The following is a 24,677-nucleotide window of genomic DNA, read 5'->3' on the forward strand; positions in this document are numbered from 1 at the left end:
TCATATAATATTGATATGAATAATATCAATTAAAATTGTTATTAGCTACGTTTGGACGTTATTGCACCGCGCGGGGTTGCAACAAAAGGAACATAATTTTTTTTTACCTTTCTTTTTGGCAATATTATTTTCGTTATCTCAGACAGTGCTCTTTTCCTACCCTCATTCCAGTTGGTTGCTTCTTTCAGATCATCTTACAACGGCGTGCTAAAAAGTAATGCCTCCGAATTTTTTTATGTGAAAATTCTTAAAGCTTTTTACACAAAACAAACGTTATTAACATTATACATGTCCACGTATTTCCGCCCCTTTGCCTCTAGAAGGATACGAATTGTAACGCATAACATGGCGACGTGTAACGTAACTACATCAGTGCGTGAGACGCTTTGTGCCGTAATCGAGTTCAGAGTTCGTCCCCACATGGTGCATCCTCTCCTTCGGGAAGAGAGTGCCAGACCACACACTAGCGCCGCAACATCTGCGACTATCCGATGCCTTGGATTCGTGTGATCGATTATCCTCCATACACACAGTTCAAAAAAAGTTTTGCATCACCTCGGTTCCGAGAGTTCCGGAACCTGTACTGAAAACTGGAACAGAGATCCACATAAACATCATTTCCGCCCTTTTTATTGCTCATGAAAACCACACATTGCAAGTTGTACCACCATACAGCGATACCTTCAGAGGTGGTGGTCCAGACTGCTGGACACACCGGTACCTCTAATACCCAGTAGCACGTCCTCTTGCATTGATGCATGCCTGTATTCGTCGTGGCATGCTATCCACAAGTTCATCAAGGCACTGTTGGTTCAGATTGTCCCACTCCTCAATGGCGATTCGGCGTTGGTGGTTGGCAGGTCACGTCGTCCATAAACAGCCCTTTTCAATCTATTCCAGGCATGTTGGTGGGGTTCATGTCTGGAGAACATCCTGGACACTCTAGTTGAACGATGTCGTTATCCTGAAAGAAGTCATTCACAAGATCTGCACGATAGGGGCGCGAATTGTCGTGCATGACGACGAATGCCTCGCCAATATGCTGCTGATATGGTTGCACTACCGGTCGAAAGATGGTATTCACGTATCATACAGCCATTACGGCGCCTTCCGTGACCCCCAGCGGCGTACGTTGGCGTCACATAATGCCATCCGAAAACAGCGGGGAATCTTCACCTTGCTGCACTCGCTGGACAGTGTGCCAAAGGCGTTCAGCCTGACCGGGTTGCTTCCAAACACGTCTCCGACGATTGTCTGGTTCAAGGCATATTCGACGCTCACCGGTGAAGAGAACATGATGCCAATCCTGAGCGGTCCATTCGGCACGTTGTTGGGCCAATCTGCACCGCGCTGCATGGTCTCTTGGTTGCAAAGATGGATCTCGCCTTGGAGTGAGGTTTGCGTCGTAACACGACGTCCTGTGGCTGCACGAAAAGCATTATTCAACATGGTGGCGTTGTTGTTAGGGTTCCTCCCAGCCGTAATCAGTAGGTAGCGGTCATCCACTGCAGTAGTATCCCTTGGGCGGCCTGAGCGAGGCATGTCATTAACAGTTCCTGTCTCTCTGTATCTCCTTCATGTCCGGACAACATCGCTTTGGTTCACTCCGATACGCCTGGACATTTCCCTTGTTGAGAGCCCTTCCTGGCATAAAGTAACAATGCGGACACGATCGAACCGCAATATTGACCGTCTAGGCATGGTTCAACACCACGAGTCGTGTATCTCCTTCCTGGTGGAATGACTGGAACTGATCGGCTGTCGGACTCCCTTCGTCTAATAGGCGCTGCTCATGCATGGTTGTTTACATCTTTGGGCGGGTTTAGTGACATCTCTCAACTGTCCAAAGTGCTGTGTCTGCGATAGAATATCCACAGTCAACGTCTGTCTTCAGGAGTTCTGGGAACTGGGGTGATGCAAAACTTTTTTTGATGTGTGTAGTACCTGCTTGGTCCTATCCGATTTTCATCTGTTCCCAAAACTTAAAACACCTTTGAGGACTTCTGTTTGATATTGACGAAACCCTGCAAGCAGAGATGAGGTTATGGTTCCGTCAACAAAGTCAAACACTCTGCAGTGACGGTGTCAACAAACAGGTCTCTCGTTGGGAGAAATTTGTTCGTCGCCAGGATGACGTAGACATGGAGAATAAAGAATTAGAATGTTAACAGAATTTGTTTTATTTACAAACCTTTAGCCCCATAAATATACTCTGGGTTAATGAATAAGACGCCTTCCTGAGAGACTGTCTCCACTCCTTTCCAACTTTGTAAGTGTAGACCCGACGTGGCTTCAATTCAGAGAAATAGTATCTGAGGCAACTGAGAGAATTATGCTGAATAAATTAATAAAAGACGGTACTGATTGCCCATGGTACACAAAAGAGCTCAGAATACTGCTACAGAAGCAATGAAAAAGCGGTGCCAAATTGAAAAGAACACAAAATCACCTAGATTGCAAATGTTTTACTGAAGCCCGAAACATAGAGCGGATATCAATGCGAGATGCTTTCAATCGCCTCCACAACGAAACTGTTTCTCGAAAGTGAGAGAAAATCCAAAGAGATTCTGGTCGTGTGTAAAGTAGACGAGCAGCAAGACATAATCAATACCTTCACTGCGTGATGCCAACAGTAATATTACCGACGACAGCACCAACACAGTTTTCAGAAATTCATTTACCAAAATAACGAAGTAATTATTGCAGAATTCGGATCGAGAGCAACTGCCAACATGAGTAACTTAGAAGTGGTTATCCTCAGTGTAGCGAAACAGCTTAAAGTACTTAATAAAGACAAGTCTTCCGGTCCAGATAGCATACAGGTAAGGTTGCTTTTAAGGTATGCTGATACAATAGCCCCATACTTAGCAATCATATACAACAGTTCGCTCAAAGAAAGATCCGGATCAAAAGACTGGTAAGTTGCACAGGTTACTCCAGAAAGAAAATAGGAGTAATCCGCTGAAACATTGACTCGTATCACTAACTTGGATTTTCTGTGGGATTTTGAAAATATACTCTTTTCGGATATTATTAATCACCTCGAACGTAACGGTCAGAACCGATATTGTTCTTGTAAAACACAGCTAGCTGGTTATTCGCACGAAGTAATGAGTGTTATCGTCAGGAGATCTCAGATTGATTCCATATTTTTAGATCTGCAGAAGGCTTTTGACACCACTCTACACAAGCAGCTTTTAATCAAACTGCGTGGCTATAGAGTATCCCTACGGATTCGAGATTTCCTGTCAGAAAGGCCACAGTAACCAGTAATCGACGGAAAATCATCGAGTGAAACACAAGTGATATCCGGCGTTCCGCAAGGAAGCCCTGTAGCCCTCTGCTGTTCCTAACCTGTTTAAACGATTCAAGGGACAATCTGAGCAACCCCCTCAGATTGTTCGAATATCACACTGTCATTTACCATCCAGTAAAGCCATCAGAAGCCCAAAACAAGTTGCAAAATTGCTTAGACGCGGTATTTGCATGGTGCGAAATAAGGAAAAAATAGCAAAGAAATCCTTTAAATTTATGTTACACGATAAATCTCACAAATTCAAAGGAAGTAAATTCGACTAAGTATCTAGGAATTACAATGACAAACAAGTTAAATTTGAACGATCTCATAGGTAATTCTGTGCAAAACACAAACCAAAGACTACGTTTTATTGGCATAACGCTTGGAAGAGGTAACAGGTCTAGTAAAGAGACTGCCGTACAACGCATGTTCATCCTCTGCTGGAGTACTGTTGTGCGGTGAGGGATCCTTACCAGATGAGATTGACTAAGGACATCGAAAAAGTTCAGAGAATTGCAGTTCGTTTTGTGTTATCGCGAAATAGGGGAGAGAGTTTCACGTACATGATACTCGGATTAGGTCAGCTCTCATTAAAACAATGGTTTATTTAAAATTTCAGATGAAACAATTATCTGCTCCAGTCACTCTGTATTTGATCCAACGACACGTTTCGATGGTTTACACTCTCATCTTCAGGTGGAACAATTCGTTGTTTTTGTCGTGGTGGTCTTCAGTCCACAGACTGGTTTATTGCAGCTCTTCATCTCCGAGTAACTACTGCAACATACGTCCTTCTGAATCTACTTACTGTGTTCATTTCTTGGTCTCGCTCTGCGTTTATTACCCCCCCCCCCTCCCCCAACGCTTCCCTCCAGCACTAAATTGGTGATCCCTTAATATCTCAGAACGTGTCCTAGCAACTGGTCCTTTCTTCTTGTCAAGTTGTGCCACAAACTCCTCTTCTCCCCAATTCTATTCAATACCTCCTCATTAGTTACGTGATCTACCTACGTAATCTTCAGCATTCTTCTGTAGCACCACATCTGAAAAGCTTCTATTCTCTTCTTGTCTAAACTGTTTATCGCCCAGGTTTCACTTCCATACATGGCTACACTCCATAAAATACTGTGAGGAAAGACTTCTTGAAACCTAAATCTATACTCGATGTTAACAAATTTATTTTCTTCAGAAACGATTTTCTTGTCACTGACAATGTACATTCTGTATTCTCTCAACTTCGACAAAAAATGTTTCAAATGGCTCCGAGCACTATGGGACTTAACTTCTCAGGTCATCAGTCCCCTAGAACTTAGAACTACTTAAACCTAACTAACCTAAGGACATGACACACATCCATGCCCTAGGCAGGATTCGAACCTGCGACCGTAGCGGTCACGCGGTTCCAGACTGTAGCGCCTAGAACCGCTCGGTCACTCCGGTCGGCTCAACTTCGACCATCTATAGTTATTTTTCCACCTAAATAACAAAAGTCGTCTATTACTCTAAGTGTTTCGTTTCCTAATCTAACTCCCTCAGCAACATCTGATTTAATTCTACTGAATTCCGTTATCCTCGTTAAGCTTTTGTTGATGTTCATCTTATAGCCACCTTTCAGGACGCTGTCCATGTCGCTCAACTGTTCTTTCGACTTCTTTGCTGTCGCTGACAGAATTCCAGTATCATCGGCAAACCTCAAAGTTTTTATTTTTTCTCTCTGAACTTTAATTCGTACTCCAAATTTTTCTTTTGTTTCCCCTACCAGTTGTTCAATGTACGGATTGAATAATATCGAGGACAGACTACATCCATGTCTCACTCCCTTCTCAATCATTGCTCGCTTTTTAAGCCCCTCGACTCTTATAACTGCCATCTGGTTTATGTACAAGTTGTAAATAGCCTTTCGCTCCCTGTATTTTACCCGTGCTACCTTCAGAATTTCAAAGGGAGTGTTTCAATCAACATCGTCAAAAGCTTACTCTAAGTCCACAAATGCGCCCTTTAGTTGTCCTATCTTGTACGTCGTAGGGTCACTAGTGCCTCACGTGTGCCCACATTTCTCGGTAATCCAAAATAGTCTTGATCTGATGTTAACTATTTCTTTAGTATTCTTTTAGATAACACGAGTACCCCCGATTTAAAAGCACCAGACACCCATGTACAAAAGAGTTTGAAACATATGATTTCTTTATCCGACCTGGAGCAGGAGAGGCACCACAGGACATTTTAATTTCCACTGTCTATACTTTTACAAATAAATTCATAAAACTTTGTCAGCATCACCAGGAAGGATTCAGGATTCACCCTCATAGCAGTGGAAGTTCAAAAACATAACAATATTTTTTTTTTTTGCATGTGAAATTCCATCATTTTCTTCACTGTCTATTGGCTGCACTTGTTGCTGTAGATACTCTTTTCTTCATAAATAAGGGAGATTCTTCGATGAATTTTGCAGAGCATGCAAACCATACTTACAGATGTATGACACTCTAGAATTTATTTATTTTAAGAAAAAATGAATGAGCTGTAACATTTCAAACGTCATGTTTAGAAAAAAACTCAAATTTTGTAGTTAATTATTTCAAGTTTTATCACAGTTTTTAATAGGTTTGAAAATTATAGAGAGTTTTGCATTAAGGAGTTTGTGTTTAATAAGCATACCAGGTTTGCAAGTAATAGGATATTTATTTTGGATGTTACATGTACCTAAGTATTTTGCGGAAAATGGCCCGTTTAAGTTTCTGCTTGTATTTGGCATTCTTTTAGAACTTTCCAGCACCATAAGCTGGTTCTTTTTCATTTTCTAAATCAGTTTTCTTCCTTTTCACATTCCTATGATGCACTCTTCTTGATTTTATCACCTCCAAAAGTGATTCATATGCTTCCACTTCACGACACAAAGCTTCGATGCAATTCACTCTGGGCTTAGTTCCCATTTTCTCTAAAACATATTTCCTACTTTGTACACCATCATTAAAACATGAATCTGCATCACAAACACCAATAGCAAGTCCATTTCTTTCCACAAAAATGGTTTTTGGCAATCTTTGCCATACACATTAGTTAAAACTTTCATTTGGGTTTTGGGCGCCGCCATGAAGTTTTCATTTGCAAGGTCCCTGCATGATGGATTCCGTTACAGCAGTTGGTAGAGAATTCCTGTCATGATATTCTTCACTTACGTATGACACAAGAATGATGTCCAAAGGGGTGTGGCGCTTCGTCTTGGTACACTTAAGACCAAATAACGTTCCTTTTTAATCTCTCAAATATATATGTTTTATACGTCGAGCTATTTAGGTAGATGTGCGGTACAAAATTGGCATTTTTTTGAAAAATCGAATTTTTTTATGCGTTTTGACGTCCTACCCCCCTTAATGCGTTAAATATTTTACTATAGGGATGTAGCACCTCTATGACTGAACGCGCTAAAACTTATTTGTGTTCTTTTTATTAGTATCGTATCGAATCATCCCCTGGGTGAGTATAGTCTAGGTAATTTGTGCTCCGTTTTAAGGAAAGCTAGTTTTTCACACAATGTTTATGATGTATCTCCTGAACTGTGCGTCGTACAGTGATATTATTTTGCATGTAATTCAGTGGTGTATGTGAATACTACTTGCGAAATGTATTGCGAATAGAGTTGATAGTAAATGTGTAATAAATTAAAACGTCATATCTTATGTTGAAGTTTTATTAAATGAGCAGCGAAAATTTAGTGACAGAAAAAAGTTTTCAAATTGTACGTAAAGTTCTCTCATTGCCAGATACTGGTTTGTGTAATTTGCACACGGAGAGTTGCGCTGCTCCAAGGCATAAACACAGTTTCTAACTTTCATACTTGGCGTATTGTGTTAAACCTGCAACGCAAGATTATAACTCTTAATCAGCAGACTATGGTAGCATTTTAAAATCTTGAAGCCGATCAATAATAGAAACATGAAACATTGATAAACAAATTTTTGTGGACTCTGCCATCCGTCAGAAGTGCAGCCTGCAAAAGGGATTGGATGATCGGTTTAGCTGATTGGTAATATGGACAAGTGACATGTAATAGCGAGAGCACAAGACTTAACACCATAGTCTGCTATCACTTATCGATTATCTCGTTTCAGTATCTCGATCTGTTTTGTGTTTTCATAACATTACTCCCTTGTAAGTTAAAAGAACACAGCTGGCAATTTGTGGGACACTTAAAATACGCTGAAGTCACACGAAAGTTAAAAGTCGGACACAGTTTGAAAACAGACAGAGCAAGAGGCACTTAGTAAACCAATGTAAACAACAGAGCACACATGAAGAATTAAAATGGCTGGTAGGGACCTGCTGAGGGATGGGACGCCTGAGAGGAGGAAAAAAGACGGGAGGAAGATGCAGGGGGCTGGAGGGGGTGGGAGGGAAAAGGGGTAGGGGGCGCACCAAGGGGCAGGAGATGGGCTGGGTGGGATATGAAGAGCGAAGCAAAGGCAGGGGGGAGCACAGAGACACAGAATGGGGCATGGGAAAGTGAGGTGGGTGTAGGAGGGAGGAAAACCGCTCAGGGGAAGGGAAGGGAAGGAGAGAGGGAGCCCTGAGGAGTAGGTGGGAGGAAGGTGGGGTAGAGATCAGGGCGAAGCTCATCATATGGGAGGAGGTGCTGGAAGTTGCATTGCGAAAGAAAGTGGAGGTGTGGAGATGGAGAGAGGGCAGGAGACAATGGTAAAGGGATGGCAACGAGCAGGGGGTGGAGAGGAGAGAAGATGCCAGGGGATGTGGGGGATCGAGTCTGTGAACGATGTACAGGGTGCGGATGTGTTCGAGGAAACAAAAGAGATGGGGAAGGGGATGAGGTCATAGAAGGGATAGAAGGTGGATACGGAAGGCAAGGCGGAGTGCAGGGCGTTCTAGGATTTGGAGGGCTTTATAGAATCAGGGATGGAGCGTAAATCCAAGCGACACTGGCATAACAAAGGATGGTGGAGGGATGCAGTCCCTAAGTTCAGTGAGGTGATGGTCGAGGGTGAGGCCAAGGTATTTCAGGGTAAGAATGAGGTGGATAGGATGACCATAAAGGGTGAGGTAAAAATCGCAGAACCGGAGGGAATGGCTGGTATGACCTATGACGATTGCCTGGCTCTTGGAAGGTTTAAAACGAAGGAGTCACTGGTTGCACCAGGTGGTCAACTGGTCGAGGTGGGTTCGAAGGGTATGATGGGACTGTTGAAGGGTAGGATAAAGGGTCAGGAAGGCGGTGTCATCAGCAAATTGGAGGAAGTGAAGAGGTGGGGGAGGTTTGGGCATATCGGCAGTGTACAGGAGATAGAGGAGAGGGGAAAGGAGAGAGCCTTGGGGCACGACGACAGTGGGATAGAAAATATGGAAGTTGCAATTGTGGATAGGGACATAAGAGGGATGATGGGAGAGGAAGGAAGCAATGAGACAGACGAAATTGATGTGGAGAGCATAGGTATGGAGTTTGAAGAGGAGCCCAGGATGCCAGACATGTCTGTAGGCATTCCGGAGGTCGAGTGAAACAAAGGTAGCAGAGTGACAGGAGTTTAGTTGGAGAGAAAGATGGTCGGCTGAGGAGGAGGGCCAGAAGCCGCACTTGGTCTAACCAAATCGCAACTGTGTGGCCTACATCATTTATGGGTCGTTAATTTAGCTCCCAATATTATAATTACTGTTGTTATATGTTATATTAACGTTGTATGTTTCATACAATTTCGCAAACTTGCCATCAGCCAGACAGTTTAACCAAAGGGTCACTAGTGTTTAATTTAGGGCGTGTAATACGACACGTGTGGCTCAACTGCTAAACGAGTTTGAGCCAAGACGTTTCGACGAAGAGGAACTGGATGCCAGCCCGAACATTTTTGGGATGTTAGCATGCACTCTCCAAACACAGCATCACTATTGGGGAACAAACATTGTACCACAGGATGGACCTGATACTCGAAATTGTCACATGATCGTTGACACTGATGCAGCCGTGGGATAGCATCATACGGCTGGCCAGATCATCACCGAACCCCCGCCATGTTTCACTCTTGGGACCTAAACTGGGCCAGAAGTTGGCATCCCACCAAATTACTTTCATCAGTTCCTCCATAGACCAGGTTATATGTCCGCAGCAACACGTTTTCCTGTTAAGGACAATTGCATCACTTGCATTAGAATTCCACCTCGCCTTGCAGTTTGGAGCTGTGGAGCTCCGTTCATGTCTCTTTTGCCGCTGACAGGGTTTGCGAGTGAAACACTCAGCCCTGCAGTGAGTTTTGCAGGTGTCTTCCTCTTATTTTTCGTCACAATCCTCTTGGATGAGCATCCGTAACGATTGCCCAAGACATACTTCTATGCCTGTTGTGTCTTAGCAGACGTGTTTCAGCTTTCCGCATAGACCGTAAAAATCTCCAATATGGCGACTCTTGGAACACAGAACACTTCGCCTAACTTGGTTACATGAACAACCGCTAAACGAGCAAGAACAATTTTCCCACTCTCGAATTCACTTATCTCTGACGTAATGCACTACCAACTACACAGAATACCGTTCTGACCGTGACCTGACACTTGTAATGTGTTGAGGACATTACACAGGTTCCATCCGTAGTCAAATACAACAGTGCAAACTACAGGCTTGGCTAGCACGTGAATTTTGTTCCAGCATACATTTCTCCTGTGTTTCCATATTTTTGTCCACTCCCTGTACAAATTCAAGCAAAGTTTTAACAGCATGCAGTAGCTATAGTAACGTAGTCATACTACAGGTAACCTGAGAGCAAGAAGTAGCGAAAGTCTGACTTGGTGAATTTTTCCTTGATAATGACTTAGCTGATATCGATATCGAAGTACTCCTGCGTAATTTATAAGGAAACATTCCAAGTAAGAAATGACAAAAAATACTTCTAAATATAACAAGCTGATAGAATTTGATTACGAAAGATGTTAATTATAAAAAAAAAAACCGATCCCAATACTTATCTTTTCTGCATCAAATCTGCAAATGCGAATTATCCAAAATGCAATTTTATAAAAAAAATTCAAATTTTCGTGACTAAGTTACTTACAACTGCAAGCAAAGTCTTTAAAGCATCATGTTGTCTTAATACAGCCGAGGTGTTAATAACAGAGATGAAAAATGTGACTCGGTAGATCACTTCCACTGAAATGAGAGGAGCACTATGTTGAACTTTATTAGTAAATATGTGACAGAACAGCGTGGTAGCACAGTGCGGTTTTGCCCCCACAGGTGCGTCCCGGAACCAGTGGGGGACAGCCGGTGCCGCGGTCCCACGTCAAGGAGGCGCTGCTGAGGACGGCCGAGCAGGTGTCCGCGTCTCGTGCCAGTGTGGGCACCCTCAGGACGCTGCTGATGCCCCGCCAGCACCAGCACCAGGCCAGGCCGCAGCACCAGCCACACTGCAAGTCAGTACAGCTCTCACCACACCGTCCTCTCACTTAACGATTTAATGTCATCCAGCCTTTTCCACACAGCTTTGCTCTAGTGCACGTTTGTCACATACATTGTACACATCTCCTCTGTCCCTTCTCTCCCTCCACGTTTTCCTTTCCTCCATCTCTCTGTGCACCTTATCCCCCCCCCCCCACCCTCTCACTTATCTACCTCCTCCCCTCCATATCTCTGCTCACTCATGCCAATCCACACTTTTGGTACCTGCAAAAAAAGATGGATTAAAAAGGGTGATACTGCTCCCACAACATAGCTGTGGTGCAGAGCAGCTAACATATCAGAGGCTTGAAAATAATATTTTCCCTCTGACTTTAGCCTGTCCTTCATGTCAGATCAACAAGGCAGGGCAATACTGCACCAACAGAACACACTTGTCGTGTAGGGCAGCCCGTATGTTGGGGCCAGGGAAATGGTTTGTTGCCCCTGAGATACTGGCTTGCCTGCACAGCAGCGCAGTGCAGAACAGGCTATACAGCACAGGATGAAGAAAACGCGTTTCTGCCCAGGTTTCTGCTCCAATTGGAACTACGAGATTATAAACTCGCAGTGCTGATACCCCTGAACTCTGCCATTTGTGTGTCTGATTTGGCTGAAATTGATTTGAGGGTTTAGGACAGAGGTTCCCAAACTTTTGTTTGTCACGCCCCCCTTCTGCCGAAAAGAAAACTTCCGTGTCCCCCCCCCCCCCTAAAAAAATATAGACATTTTTATTAATTATCAAGAAAAATTTGTGATGGTGACGTCATGTAACATGGTGGGCTGTTAATGTATCGAGTCGCAGTTATTACGTCATCAGTCTAGTCTAGTGATTATAAGCCACTCCTAAAGTAAAGGAAGTCCTTGATAAACAAGGTGCAGACTAGTGGATGCGGGCTATTATTTTAAGTTGAGTGTAGCTTATTACTTTCACTCATTATCAAAAATAGTCACTCAGTCACGGTGTTAACGAACATCACTGATCTGTACGCCTATAGTGCTCCCCATTGTCATTGTGCATAGGTTGGCATTTATGTCAACGGCGACAGTTACCGAACGGCGACAAAGGTCAGTTCCCAGAACCAGACAAAAAATAAAAAATAAGTTTTCCGAAATAATTTTGCAGACTACACAGAACTTTAAAAAATAGGAATAAAACACTTCCTAACCTTGATTACATTCCCTTGCTGCACACCATTTCTTCACCAGTATACGATTTTAGGACTACTCTTCGCTTGCCATATATAGGATAAACTTTCGCTGTGTCTTCATCCAGAAGAAATACTATTATTAGTTGAAATAACATACTACACATAACATCAGAATCCATAAGGATCACACGCAGTATTTATATTTAAATCAGATTCACTATGTTTATTTTATATTGTTTCTTCGAAATAGTTTTTTATAATTTTACAGTATTACCTACATGTAAGGATAGTTAGGAGGAAAATAACAAGTTCTCTTATAATGTGACGTATTTATTGTAAAAATATTATTTTCACACACATATGGCATAAACAAATAAATAAATAAATGTGAAGGATGAGCTTGTATATTTTTTACAAGATTTTGAATTCTTGGCTGAATAGTAGAAACTGCGCAACGTAAGTCATTGGCAATACTGAGTTTTCTTCTAAGCTTATTTTTTATCGCCACTACCGCTGAAAATGCTCTTTCGCACAAATAAGTGCTTGAAAATGGTAAATACAGTTTCAGTGCTTGTTCTGCTGTGCTGGGATACACCGTGAGATATTTCACCCAAAATAAAGGCTTCTCCATCTTCTCAAAGTCATACTTCGCTGCAGAATCATTTTTAATTTCTAAGACTTCCTCTTGTAGTCTGTCTGGCAACACATCCACGTCAACGTGAAATGGATCCATCGCTAACCTATAATAAATTTTATCATCACATCGTTCGAATTCATCAATGAGGTGCTGCAAATGATTCAATATTTTACTCTTAGTATCAGTATCCTTAAAATTGTTGTGAAATCGGGCTTCTTCGAGGATTCCAAACAATCTGGGGAAGCAGGAATAATTGCAGGCTAAAATTTTATGTTTCCATAGTTGCAACTTATCAGTAAACGCTTTGATGGCATCCCAATGAAAAATTATGTTTGACTCTCCACCTTGTAATTTCAAATTCAATGTGTTTAAAGATTCGAAAATATCTGACAGGTAAGCCAATGCAACATGAACACCGTGCTTTCTAAATTGCACATACAATTCAGTTTGTTTGTTATTTTCCAAAAACTACATCACTTCGTCTCGAAGTTCAAATAATCTTCCTAGCATATTTCATTTTGAGAGCCAGCGTACTTCTGTATGAAATAAAAGTTTTTTATACTCTGCTCCCAAGTCTTCACAAAGAGCCTTAAATAACCTGGAATTTAACGCACTCTTTTTAATATGATTCACGATCTTGATGCACAATTTCAAGACATCATTGAGTTCCTCTGGAAGTGTCTTGGCTGCCAATGCTTGACGGTGTACTACACAGTGGATAGCAGTAACACTAGGGTTTTTTTCTCTGACCATCTGCACGAATCCTGAGCGACATCCAAGCATTGATGGGGCGTCGTCTGTGCATACGCCTATCAGTTTCTGCCATGATAACTCATTTTTACAAAATAATTCAGAGACGGCTGGCATTATATGAATTGCTTTTGAAGTTGTCTTTAACTCTGTAGAAAACAGCAACTCTTCTTTAATTGCTTCATTTTCTATAGAGCGAACGAAAGCTAGCAGCTGGCAACAATTCGCAACATCGGTACTCTCGTCTAACTGTATTGCGAAAAACTGCGATTGTTTGACGGCCGTAACTAATTGATTTTGTATGTCTTCTGCCATATCACCAATCCGACGTTTCACAGTATTGTCAGAAAGCGGTATTTGTGAAAGTTTTTGTTTACTTTAACCCAAGAACAATATCAGCAGCTTTCAACAAACAGTGTTTGACTAGTGTCTCTCCGATAATATGACTTTTCTTGGTCCTTGAAATAAGTAGCGATAACTCATACGAGGCTTCCAGTTCCTTTTCTGATGTCTGAGCGAAGGATCCAGCAGTGTCCAACTTCATCCGTTTCAATTTATCACATTTTGCAGCAAAAAATTCCTTCGGCTTCTCTTTCAATGCACCACGCTTTGCCCACAAATGGCGTTCCAGACGCGAAGGTCTAATGGAATCATTGCTCAATACCTCATAGCAAATAACACATTGTGGCTGGTTCAACAATATTTTTTTGTATAGAAGCAAAATCGTATTTGATATAATCATCATTATATTTACGTTTTTTCATGACACTGATGGTGAAGTAAAAAGAAAACGAGAAGTTAACAGTATAGTTTCGCAATAACACTCATTTTACTGAGGCACAACTGTGAAAGATTCAACGCGATTTCAGCAAAATCCAATACATCAGATGTGTCAACAACTGCAAGCAACCAACTGAAATAAAGGAAAGCTACTGTCATCTGTCGGCACCCCAGATGACTGCCTGTGAGGAGTGGGGCGAAGAACGGGGAAGCCCAGCCGCAGCGCAGGCAGTCAGTGCACTGTCTGTCTGCGACCTGGTGGCCGAGCAGGGCGGAAACAGCCCACAGGCACCCTAAGAATTTGCTACCTGTTCTGAGCGGTGCAGCCTGGGGTTTTATGCGAAAATCGTTTTCGTGCCACTATGTTTCGTTAATTATAAAGGAAACGTTATAAGTTTTCAGATAACATCAGTGAATTGGTTGTCAAATTTCACAGTAATTAAGTAAGGTCATGGATACACTTCACACATCGCAGTGCCAAGCAGTTATCTCTGTACTCGTACCAAAAGAAGCCATTGTCGCAGCAAAGAACGTACACTAATTTCAAACGAAATTATGCCGTATTTCAAAAAGGCAGAAGAAAAATAACTGTTTTGTCAGATAAGTAATCCGAGTGAAAGACCTGTAGTACTGACCGTTAGGAAAAAAAATAGCCTCACTAATGGACTTCATTGTCTACCTAGCTGGGTTATGTTTCATTGTTAGCACTCACGACAATGTTTCCAGAACGGTATGAAGTACTCTGCTCAGAACGAACACTTGTACTAGTTTCGCATTCGCGTCGTGCACATTTTCCTGGTGACAAAGGGCATAACCCTGGCGTCCAAATTACGGACCCGCCAGTTCATTTGAAGCGTATGCAGTCTATTAAAGTCACTGTAATCGCATCACATGGGGATCCGCAGGTTGACAGGGTAGTAAACCGGCATTTTTGCAGTTACGCAGTATAAGTGACTATTACTCTGATGAACATAGCCTACTACGGCTATAAGTTATAACGTGATTATGTTCAGTTCATGTGTACAAATGTACGGAATAGTTAATACCTGACTTTTCTGTTTTCCAATTGTCAGAAGTAAGTTGTTTACAAATCTGATATATTAGAATTAACGCATATCGCCTTCGTAATTTCGACAGTTTCTGTGTGTGACATTCTAAACGTGACATTCTAAACGTGATCTTCAAAAGCTGTATGTTCTAGGATAGGTTATTGAGATAGGATTGCGGGAAGTGGGATGCCAAACGATTGCATTTAGCACCATAATCTATCATTAATACCTGCACATTCATTTTTATTAAAATATCGATATTAAAAAGAAATATTAGGTTTATACTACTAACTCCACCCGCGCCCCCCTTGCAACATCATCACGCCCCCCCCCCCCCAGGGGGGCGCGCCCCCCAGTTTGGGAACCTCTGGTTTAGGAGGAGATCTGAGACACACATATATACTGCGTTATACATACAGAGTGAAGAAAACTGCCGCTCTTGGAGGTCAGCATGCGATTCCTCATCCAGATTGAAGACAAACGTTTATGTACGAGTAGCAAAATCAGATTGATTGCATTTTGGGAACACGTGTGAAAACGAGGAGCTCGCAACACCATCACATTGTACGGTGCGTCGAATGTACAGAGGAACATTTATCTACTCACACTACCATTCCAGCTGTCGTAGCCCACTGAGTAGACTCGTGGGATATCAAACTCACGGCCACATTGTACTACGGTTCAAATCCTCATCAGGTTCCTTTTTCACTTTTTAGACGTCCATTCCATAGTTCTCGTCATTCGTAAGCAGGACATCATTTTGTCACATGACAATAGTGTATCACTTGAGAATGGTATCCATTAACCTGCGTGCATGTGCCTACTAACCATCCAGTGCACAACTGTAAGTGGTGCTGTCAGAATCATGTAGCGAGCCTACCTGATGGGGTTCACCTTGATAAGCTTTTAGTGCTCAGTGCGCATGATAACCGAGCTGCTGTTCTGCTCATGTGTATGGTGCACTGTACCCCCAACACTGCCATACTAATATGAATTTTTTTTTTGTCACCTGGAGCAATGCCTCTGGGAAACTGGTAATCTTCATCCATAAGTAATGGAAGGAGATTGCCCAAGAACTAGACACACTCCACAAACAGAGGATGCAATTCTAGAAACCATTCACCAGTCACCTAGTAGATGATGCAATTCTTGAAACCATTCACCAATCACCTTGGTGAAATACCCTCGATATTGCAAGGACGTTTCAGATGTCTCAAAGTGATGTCGGAAAGATAGGTTCTCGCAAATTCTGCGAAATACTTGTTGACTGCAGCTCTCACTTTCATGTTTAAAGAGAATTTTTTCGATGGTGTTGAGCCGCAGTCATGCAATAGTTTTTGAAAGAATAAACCGCTATTTTACTGTAACATATTACTGTATTTATCTTCTGTGCTGTCTAGATGTAGGCTTCTATGCTACTATCAGGTACGGTGTTAAAAGTTCTTAGACCATTCACAATTCGTATCTGGGAAAGTCGGTCCAAAGCAAAGTACAGAAGTACACAGGACAGAAGATATATACAGTAAAACGGTGGTTAATTCTTTAAAAATAATAGATGAAATTTACTACCCAGCAAGCCAAAGTTTCAAGTTAGGGAACAGAAAAGAAATCACTTGGGGATAAGTCTGGTGAATAGGGTGGATGATGAATAAGCTCTAAGCCCAGTTAATGCACTTTCGCAATTGTTATCACTGGTGTATGGGCTAGTGCATTATCCTGGTGAACGAGCACTTTTTTGTGTACCGTTCTTGGTCTTTATTTTTCTAGCCCGGAATAATTTTACGTTTTCATCATAAAACGTGTATCAAATGCATCTATAAATTGTGAAGATGTTCATATATGTTTTTAATCCAAACGTATTTTTTCGCAGGTCGAAGCAAAGAAGAAATACTTTTTTGAAAATTACATGTAACGCTAGTCTTTACTTTTTTTCCGTAGCGACCGGCATGTATTGTCTTTCCGAAAATACTTCTTCATACTCCAGAGTAAAAATAGAGATGTATAATTGTTTTTCCGAATTTTTATTAAGATTTGAAATTACCAGTAACTGAGAAAGAGAAATGATCGTCATCTTTCTAATTTCGTAACGGCCACTTTAGTGTCATCAATTCCAGAGCATCACGGAATTTTATCTCATTATCTGCACCCAAGAATATCAAATCGTTGTGATATAAATTTAACTAATGAACCACACATCATGAGCTACACCTTTGTCAAACAATCCGTTCTTTTTTTTCATTTCAGTAATATTCGTAATGTGTTTACTAAAGTGTACTTCCATGGCTGAAAAGTGGAACATCACTTGAAGAGGTACGAAACTACGGTAAAAAAAAAAAATGAAAGGGACCTCTAGCCGCTTTTATATCTTATTTTAATGTTTCAAGGAAAAACATTTGAAAGAGGAGACATCACACTCACTTCAAAAACCTGTTTTTATTTGTTAAGTTAAGCTAGGCACATGTACTGAATAAGTATTTCTAACAAGGCTGTTTTATGTTCAACAACATTTTGCTAAAGTTTTTCTACATACTGTGAATTTAATCTATCCATCCATTACGACTGGTCTTCTGTTGGTATTTTTCAGAGAAAGCATATTGTATAGCTTGTCTCAGTCACCATCAAGAAAAGGGAACGTACAAGGAAAAAAAAATCTTCTAAGCGGAATAGAGTGGCTGTATTTGACAATTCTGGGCACATCTGGTGCTACGTTACTGGCGTTATTTGTGTTCGACTACTGGTAGAGACTTTGTAGATGCTAATTCTTTCTTGCAAGTCATCCTTTAATTCAAGATGACATTGAACCTCACGAGGTTAGGTCAGATGTACTGCCATCTGCCTGCGACGCTAAGCAACAGTTCTTGAATTGTAAGATGCATTATCCCTCGCTTTAACTCCGCGATCCATAAGCGACGACAAGCAATAAGGGCATAGTTGAGTAGCTTGCCGTTGGGAGCAGCACAAGCGACTATTGGTTGACATTTAATACTTTTTAACACCTCGGAAAATGTTCGAAATAGCAGCCATCTCCTTAGATATTTTGAATACTTACTTTTAGTTCGATAAGAGAATTTATTGTGATCATACGCGTTTTCGAAATATATGTGACAGTATGTTCTATACTCAGGACTATTTTTCTGGAGTTTTGTTATACAGGGTGTTACAAAAAGGTACGGCCAAACTTTCAGGAAACATTCCTCACACACAAAGAAAGAAAATATGTTATGTGGACATGTGTCCGGAAACGCTTACTTTCCATGTTCGAGCTCATTTTATTACTTCTCTTCAAATCACATTAATCATGGAATGGAAACACACAGCAACAGAACGTACCAGCGTGACTTCAAACACTTTGTTACAGGAAATGTTCAAAATTTCCTCCGTTAGCGAGGATACGTGCATCCACCCTCCGTCGCATGGAATCCCTGATGCGCTGATGCAGCCCTGGAGAATGGCGTATTGTATCACAGCCGTCCACAATACGAGCACGAAGAGTCTCTACATTTGGTACCGGGGTTGCGTAGCCAAGAGCTTTCAAATGCCCCCATAAATGAAAGTCAAAAGGGTTGAGGTCATGAGAGCGTGGAGGCCACGGAATTGGTCCGCCTCTACCAATCCATCGGTCACCGAATCTGTTGTTGAGAAGCGTACGAACACTTCGACTGAAATGTGCAGGAGCTCCATCGTGCATGAACCAGATGTTGTGTCGTACTTGTAAAGGCACATGTTCTAGCAGCACAGGTAGAGCATCCCGTATGAAATCATGATAACGTGCTCCACTGAGCGTAGGTGGACGAAACTAAAATGAGCTCTAACATCTTTTCTTTATTTGTGTGTGAGGAATGTTTCCTGAAAGTTTGGCCGTACCTTTTTGTAAAACCCTGTATATTGTAGGCAATACAAGCTGTGCAATGGTGTATTGATTAGTTCCATTAGAAAAATTTTTGGAGGCTCAGATCTCATCCAAATGATTTGAGCCAGATTTGTTAGTATGTAACGGAAAATGTTGGTTACGTCTGGGTGTTTAGGTATAATTGCTGCTATGTGACAGTGAATACTTCGAGTAAGTCTCTGCGTTTATTTGATTGTGTGCAGTCAATTGCTTAATTATACATTTGTGTCCAAAATTAAAGCAGCAAAGCGCTATTTCCTTGTCCTGTGTGTAATTCAGGATATAATCATACAAACTGTCAACCTGACGTCTGTACGATCGCTTTCTGCATGGAAGATGGCACTGCAGTCAGCGGACAACCATACCAAAAATGACGCCAGGACAACTATGAAACGCGGTATGTGGGTAGACCCACATCCACAATCGCTGTTTACGCAGTCACAAACGGTGCAGTACGAAACAGAGAAGATGCCTACAAGACTCTGTGGTGGAAGGCCAGAGAAAGAAAGGAAGCAGGACTGTCGCAAACTGATGTGACTGATGGCTTAGCGTGAATCGATCTGTTGTTTCTCGGATGTGGAGAGAGTGTATAGAGACATAAACTTGATCCTGAAGAACAGGACAGGGCCAGGGGCGACCAAGTGTGACTTCAGAAGAGAGGACAGTTATTTGGCTGTAAGGGCACGTCCACTGGACGTGTTGTATCGAGGCAAACGGTGTGCAGGAGGCATCGACAGAGTGACCTTTACTGCTGGAGACCTGCTGTATGTCTACCTGTGACGCGTCTTCACTGACGGTAATGTCTAGGGTGGAGTCATCAACATGCCGCCTGGCCAGTCCAACAGTGGGCCGATGTTGTTTTCACGGATGAGGCTCGGTTTAGTCTGGAGAGTGATGTCGATGGATCCGCATTATGAGGGAACACGGAACTCGGTTTCGGGGCCCAAACATTGTGGTAAGAGACCAATATCGAGGAGGGGCCCTAATGGTGTGGTCTAGGATTGTGTTTACCACTCGAACCCCTCTTCAGGAAATTGTGCGGGTGAATCGGCAAGGTTTAACTGCTGTCAGATATCGTGATGAGATCTTGGGACCTCATCTGCAGTTGTTGCGAAGTGCTGTGGGCCCAGACTTCGTACTGATAGACGATAATGCTCGATCTCATAGAGCACGGGCGGTTGATGTTTTCTTGGAAACAGAAGATATTGCACCTATGATGTGGCCTGCTCGCTCTCGCAATTGGAATCCCATAGAGCATGTCTGGGATGCACAAGGTAGACGGCTTGCATCACGTCATCATCCACCGACCACTCTCAAAGACTGCGAGCAGCTCTGCACGAAGAATGGGCGTTGTGTCTGAATAGGAGACTGATGACATCACTCACAGCATGCCCCGTCGTTGTCAGGCCTGTTTTGCTGCCACAGGTGGTCTCAGCCAGTACTGAGAACAATAACCAGTTCTCGAAATGTGTGTGCAAGTCCGTTGTGTTGGAAAAAACGAACAACGTTTTTGTCTACCGTCATGCATAGCGCAGTTGTTTACATTCTGCATTCTTTGCATTGTTTCTACACTACTGGCCATTGAAATTGCTACACCACGAAGATGACGTACTACAGACGCGAAATATAACCGACTGGAAGAAGATGCTGTGATATGCAAATGATTAGCTTTTCAGAGCATTCACACAAGGTGGGCGCCGGTGGCGACACCTACAACGAGTTGAGATGAGGAAAGTTTCAAACCGATTTCTCATACACAAACAGAAGTTGAGCGGCGTTGCCTGGCGAAACGTTCTTGTGATCCCTCGTGTGAGGAGGAGAAATGCCTACCATCACGTTTCCGACTTTGATAAAGGTCGGATTGTAGCCTATCGCGATTACGGTTTATCGTATCGCGACATTGCTGCTCGCGTTGGTCGAGATCCAATGACTGTTAGCGGAATACGGAATCGGTGTATTCAGGAGCGTAATACGGAACGCCGTGCTGGATCCCAACGGCCTCGTATCACTAGCAGTCGAGATGACAGGCATCTTACCCGCATGGCTGTAACGGATCGTGCAGCCACGTCTCGAATCCTCAGTCAACTTATGGGGACGTTGCAAGACAACAACCATCTGCACGAACAGTTCGACGACGTTTGCAGCAGCATGGACTATCAGCTCGGACACCATGGCTGCGGTTACCCTTGACGCTGCATCACAGAGAGGAGCGCCTGCGATGGTGCACTCTACGACGAACCTGGGTGCACGAATGGTAAAACGTCTTTTTTCGGATGAATCCAGGTTCTGTTTACAGCATCATGATGGTCGCATCCGTATTTGGCGACATCGCGGTGAACGCACACTGGAAGCGTGTATTCGTCATCGGCGTACTGGCCTATCACCCGGCCTGACGGTATGGGGTGCCATTGGTTACACGTCTCGGTCACCTCTTGTTCGCATTGACGGCACTTTGAACAGTGGACGTTACATTTCAGATGTGCTACGACCTGTGGCTCTGCCCTTCATTCGATCCCTGCGAAACCCTTCATTTCAGCAGGATAATGCACGACCGCATGTTACAAGTCCTGTACGGGCCTTTCTCGATACAGAAAATGTTCGACTGCTGCCCTGGCCAGCACATTCTCCAGACCTCTCACCAATTGAAAACGTCTGGTCAATGGTGGCCGAGCAACTGGCTCGTCACTATACGCCAGTCACTACTCTTGATGAACTGTGGTATCGTGTTGAAGCTGCATGGGCAGCTGTACCTGTACACGCCATCCGAGCTCTGTTTGACTCAATGCCGAGGCGTATCAAGGCTGTTATTACGGCCAGAGGTGGTTGTTCTGGGTACTGATTTCTCGGGATCTAAGCACCCCAATTGCGTGAAAATGTAATCACATGTCAGTTCTAGTATAATATATTTGTCCAATGAATACCCGTTTATCATCTGCATTTTTTCTTGGTGTAGCAATTTTAATGGCCCGTAATGTACTTCACTAACACTTGTTCATAAAGTTTTTGTGGCAAAATAAACGGAACCTTGCAAAATTTCCATTTGTTGCTTTAATGTTGGGCACGAGTGTACAATCATTTGTTTTTGCTCAAATCAAATGGCTCTGAGCCCTATGGGACTCAACTTTTGAGGTCATCAGTCCCCTAGAACTTAGAACTACTTAAACCTAACCAACCTGAGGACATCAGACACATCCATGTCCGACGCAGGTTTCGAACCTGTGACCGTAGCGGTCGCGCGGTTCCAGACCGTAGCGCCTAGAACCGCTCGGCCACCGCGGCCGGCATTTGTTTTTGTCATGGAGGTATGATGAGGGGAGGTGTCACTACAGACTTAATTCTTGAGTCGGCCGGCCGGAGTGGCCGTGCGGTTCTAGGCGCTGCAGTCTGGAACCGAGCGACCGCTACGGTCGCAGGTTCGAATCCTGCCTCGGGCATGGATGTGTGTGATGTCCTTAGGTTAGTTAGGTTTAATTAGTTCTAAGTTCTAGGCGACTGATGACCTCAGAAGTTAAGTCGCATAGTGCTCAGAGCCATCAGCCCATGTTTCCGAGAATCTTTTGGCAGAACGCTACTGATGTATGAAGTACCCTACGCACCTGGTCCTGTAGGTAAATACGTATTCGATATACACAAGGAAACACGTATTTATTTTTACCAGATCAGTAGTTTAGTTACTTATTCAGGAAAATGGCGCCGGAAGAAATAGCCGAAATTCTGCAGGACTTGTTGGATGTGTGGGATGCGCATATCATGAACTGTGCAGCATTGGCGATGGTGAATCAGACGAAGAGATGCAGTAACCCAAGAAAGTGAGCATAGCAGTGATTCTGAAGAAGATGTCCTTTCTGTTACTGAAGGTGACAATAGTGATCCGAGTGAAAATGGAAATGTGGAGTTTTGAGTTGGCCAAGATAGCGTTACAAAATGGAGAAAAACTGGAAAGTTCAACCAGGGTAAAGCTAGAAATCAGAATACAGTGAGAATGTTTCCTGGTGCTGGAAGCAGTGCAGATGACCTCAGTAACGAACTTTCTGCTTTTCATAAAATAGTAGATAACAGTTTGATAAATAATATTGTCACTCGTACAGTTCGAATATGTAGAAGGAAAGTGCATCATCGCAGTACTCTCTCGACAGAGATGCAAAGAAGACTTCATGAACTGAAGTACTTGCTTTACTGGGATGTTTCGATCTGGCTGGAATAAAGAAAGGACATCCCACTAACGCACTCCAGCTATGGAACTTGGACGGAACAGGAACGCAAGTTCTAAGAGCATGTATAGATCAGAAGAGACTTTTGTTTGTACTCGGATGTATGCAATTTGATGACAAGGACACACGAGCTGAAAGAAGAAAATCAGACAAACTAGCTGCTATTCGTCCTTTCTTGCAAATGTTTATTGTCAGTTGTACAAATTGATACAACTTGGGGACTTAAGTGACTGTTGATGAGAAATTAGAGGATTTCTAAGGGCACTGAGTTTTCATATAATACATTTCCATCAGATGGAAAAATATGGAATCAAGATCTTTGGTATGTGGAGACGAAAACACTTGTTATAGGCAACGTGGGAACGTACTGTGGAGAACAAGAGCTTGGCGCATATCAGACTTCAAACAAGGCAAGCGACATAGTGACCTGCCTAATTCCTGACACAGACGGAACATCGCACTTGGCAGTTGATACACCAGTTGATCTCTGTCGACAGTTCTGCTAAAGAAGCATCTCACTTGTATAGGTACACTGAAGGAGGACAGTGAAGAAGTACGTGTTGAGTTTCAGGCAAGCAAAAATCCAAAAGATAGGTCTTCAAATTTTAGATTTAAAAAAGGTGTGGTAAAAAAAAAAGAAATAAACACGGCATGAACTGTGAAAGAAGCCTGAAATAGTAATGGAGTACGCCGTGACAAAAGGGGGTGATGAGGGTGCGGATCAGTTATGTAATGAATACAGTTTGTCGCTCATAACGCGATGACGACCAGTGTGGTTCTTCCACTCTTCCGTGGATGTAGCAGGAATCAACGCACAGATTTTGTGTTTCATAGATCCAAAAAATCCACACTCTGCGAGAAGAATTTGTGTGAAAGATTTGGCAATGGCACTGACGAAGTTGCATCTAACTGAAATATCCAAAATAGTGTGTCTATTTGGCGACATTTCGGTATTCGTCATGCATTATCGAGAACCCTTGAAAAAGAAAGACGTAATTAATCCTACTTGTCAAGGATCAGCAAACAACAGAAGTTGGAGGTGTGTAACTTATGGCCGAGCAAAAGAGGCATCGATTGCCGTTATATGTAATATATGCTAATACATTATGAATGAAACACACACATTACTTCTGTAATATTCTACAATATATATTATTTATATTACACCAGTGTTGTGTATGTTTCATTCAAAATGTGCAAAATGTGGTGTCACCGCCAGACACCACACTTGCTAGGTGGTAGCATTTAAATCGGCCGCGGTCCGTTAGTATACGTCGGACCCGTGTGTCGCCACTGTCAGTGATTGCAGACCGAGCGCCGCCACACGGCAGGTCTAGAGAGACGTCCTAGCACTCGCCCCAGTAGTACAGCAGACTTTGCTAGCGATGATCTACTGACAAATACGCTCTCATTTGCCGAGACGATAGTTAGCATAGCCTTCAGCTACGTCATTTGCTACGACCTAGCAAGGCGCCATTACCAGTTT

General features: G+C 42.8%; 1 protein-coding gene across 1 annotated transcript in view; it reads left to right on the forward strand.

Annotated features, from left to right (window-relative positions):
• Nucleotides 1–24,677, forward strand: part of LOC126210023 (serine/arginine repetitive matrix protein 1-like) — a 264,901-nt gene that overhangs the window by 78,812 nt on the left and 161,412 nt on the right. Inside the window, exon 4 of the mRNA XM_049939127.1 lies at nt 10,527–10,702. Coding sequence (XP_049795084.1) covers nt 10,527–10,702 — 176 coding nt within the window. The remainder of the gene's footprint in view (nt 1–10,526; nt 10,703–24,677) is intronic.

The sequence above is a fragment of the Schistocerca nitens genome, chromosome 10 (genome assembly GCF_023898315.1).
Source record: "Schistocerca nitens isolate TAMUIC-IGC-003100 chromosome 10, iqSchNite1.1, whole genome shotgun sequence".
Lineage (NCBI taxonomy): Eukaryota > Metazoa > Arthropoda > Insecta > Orthoptera > Acrididae > Schistocerca > Schistocerca nitens.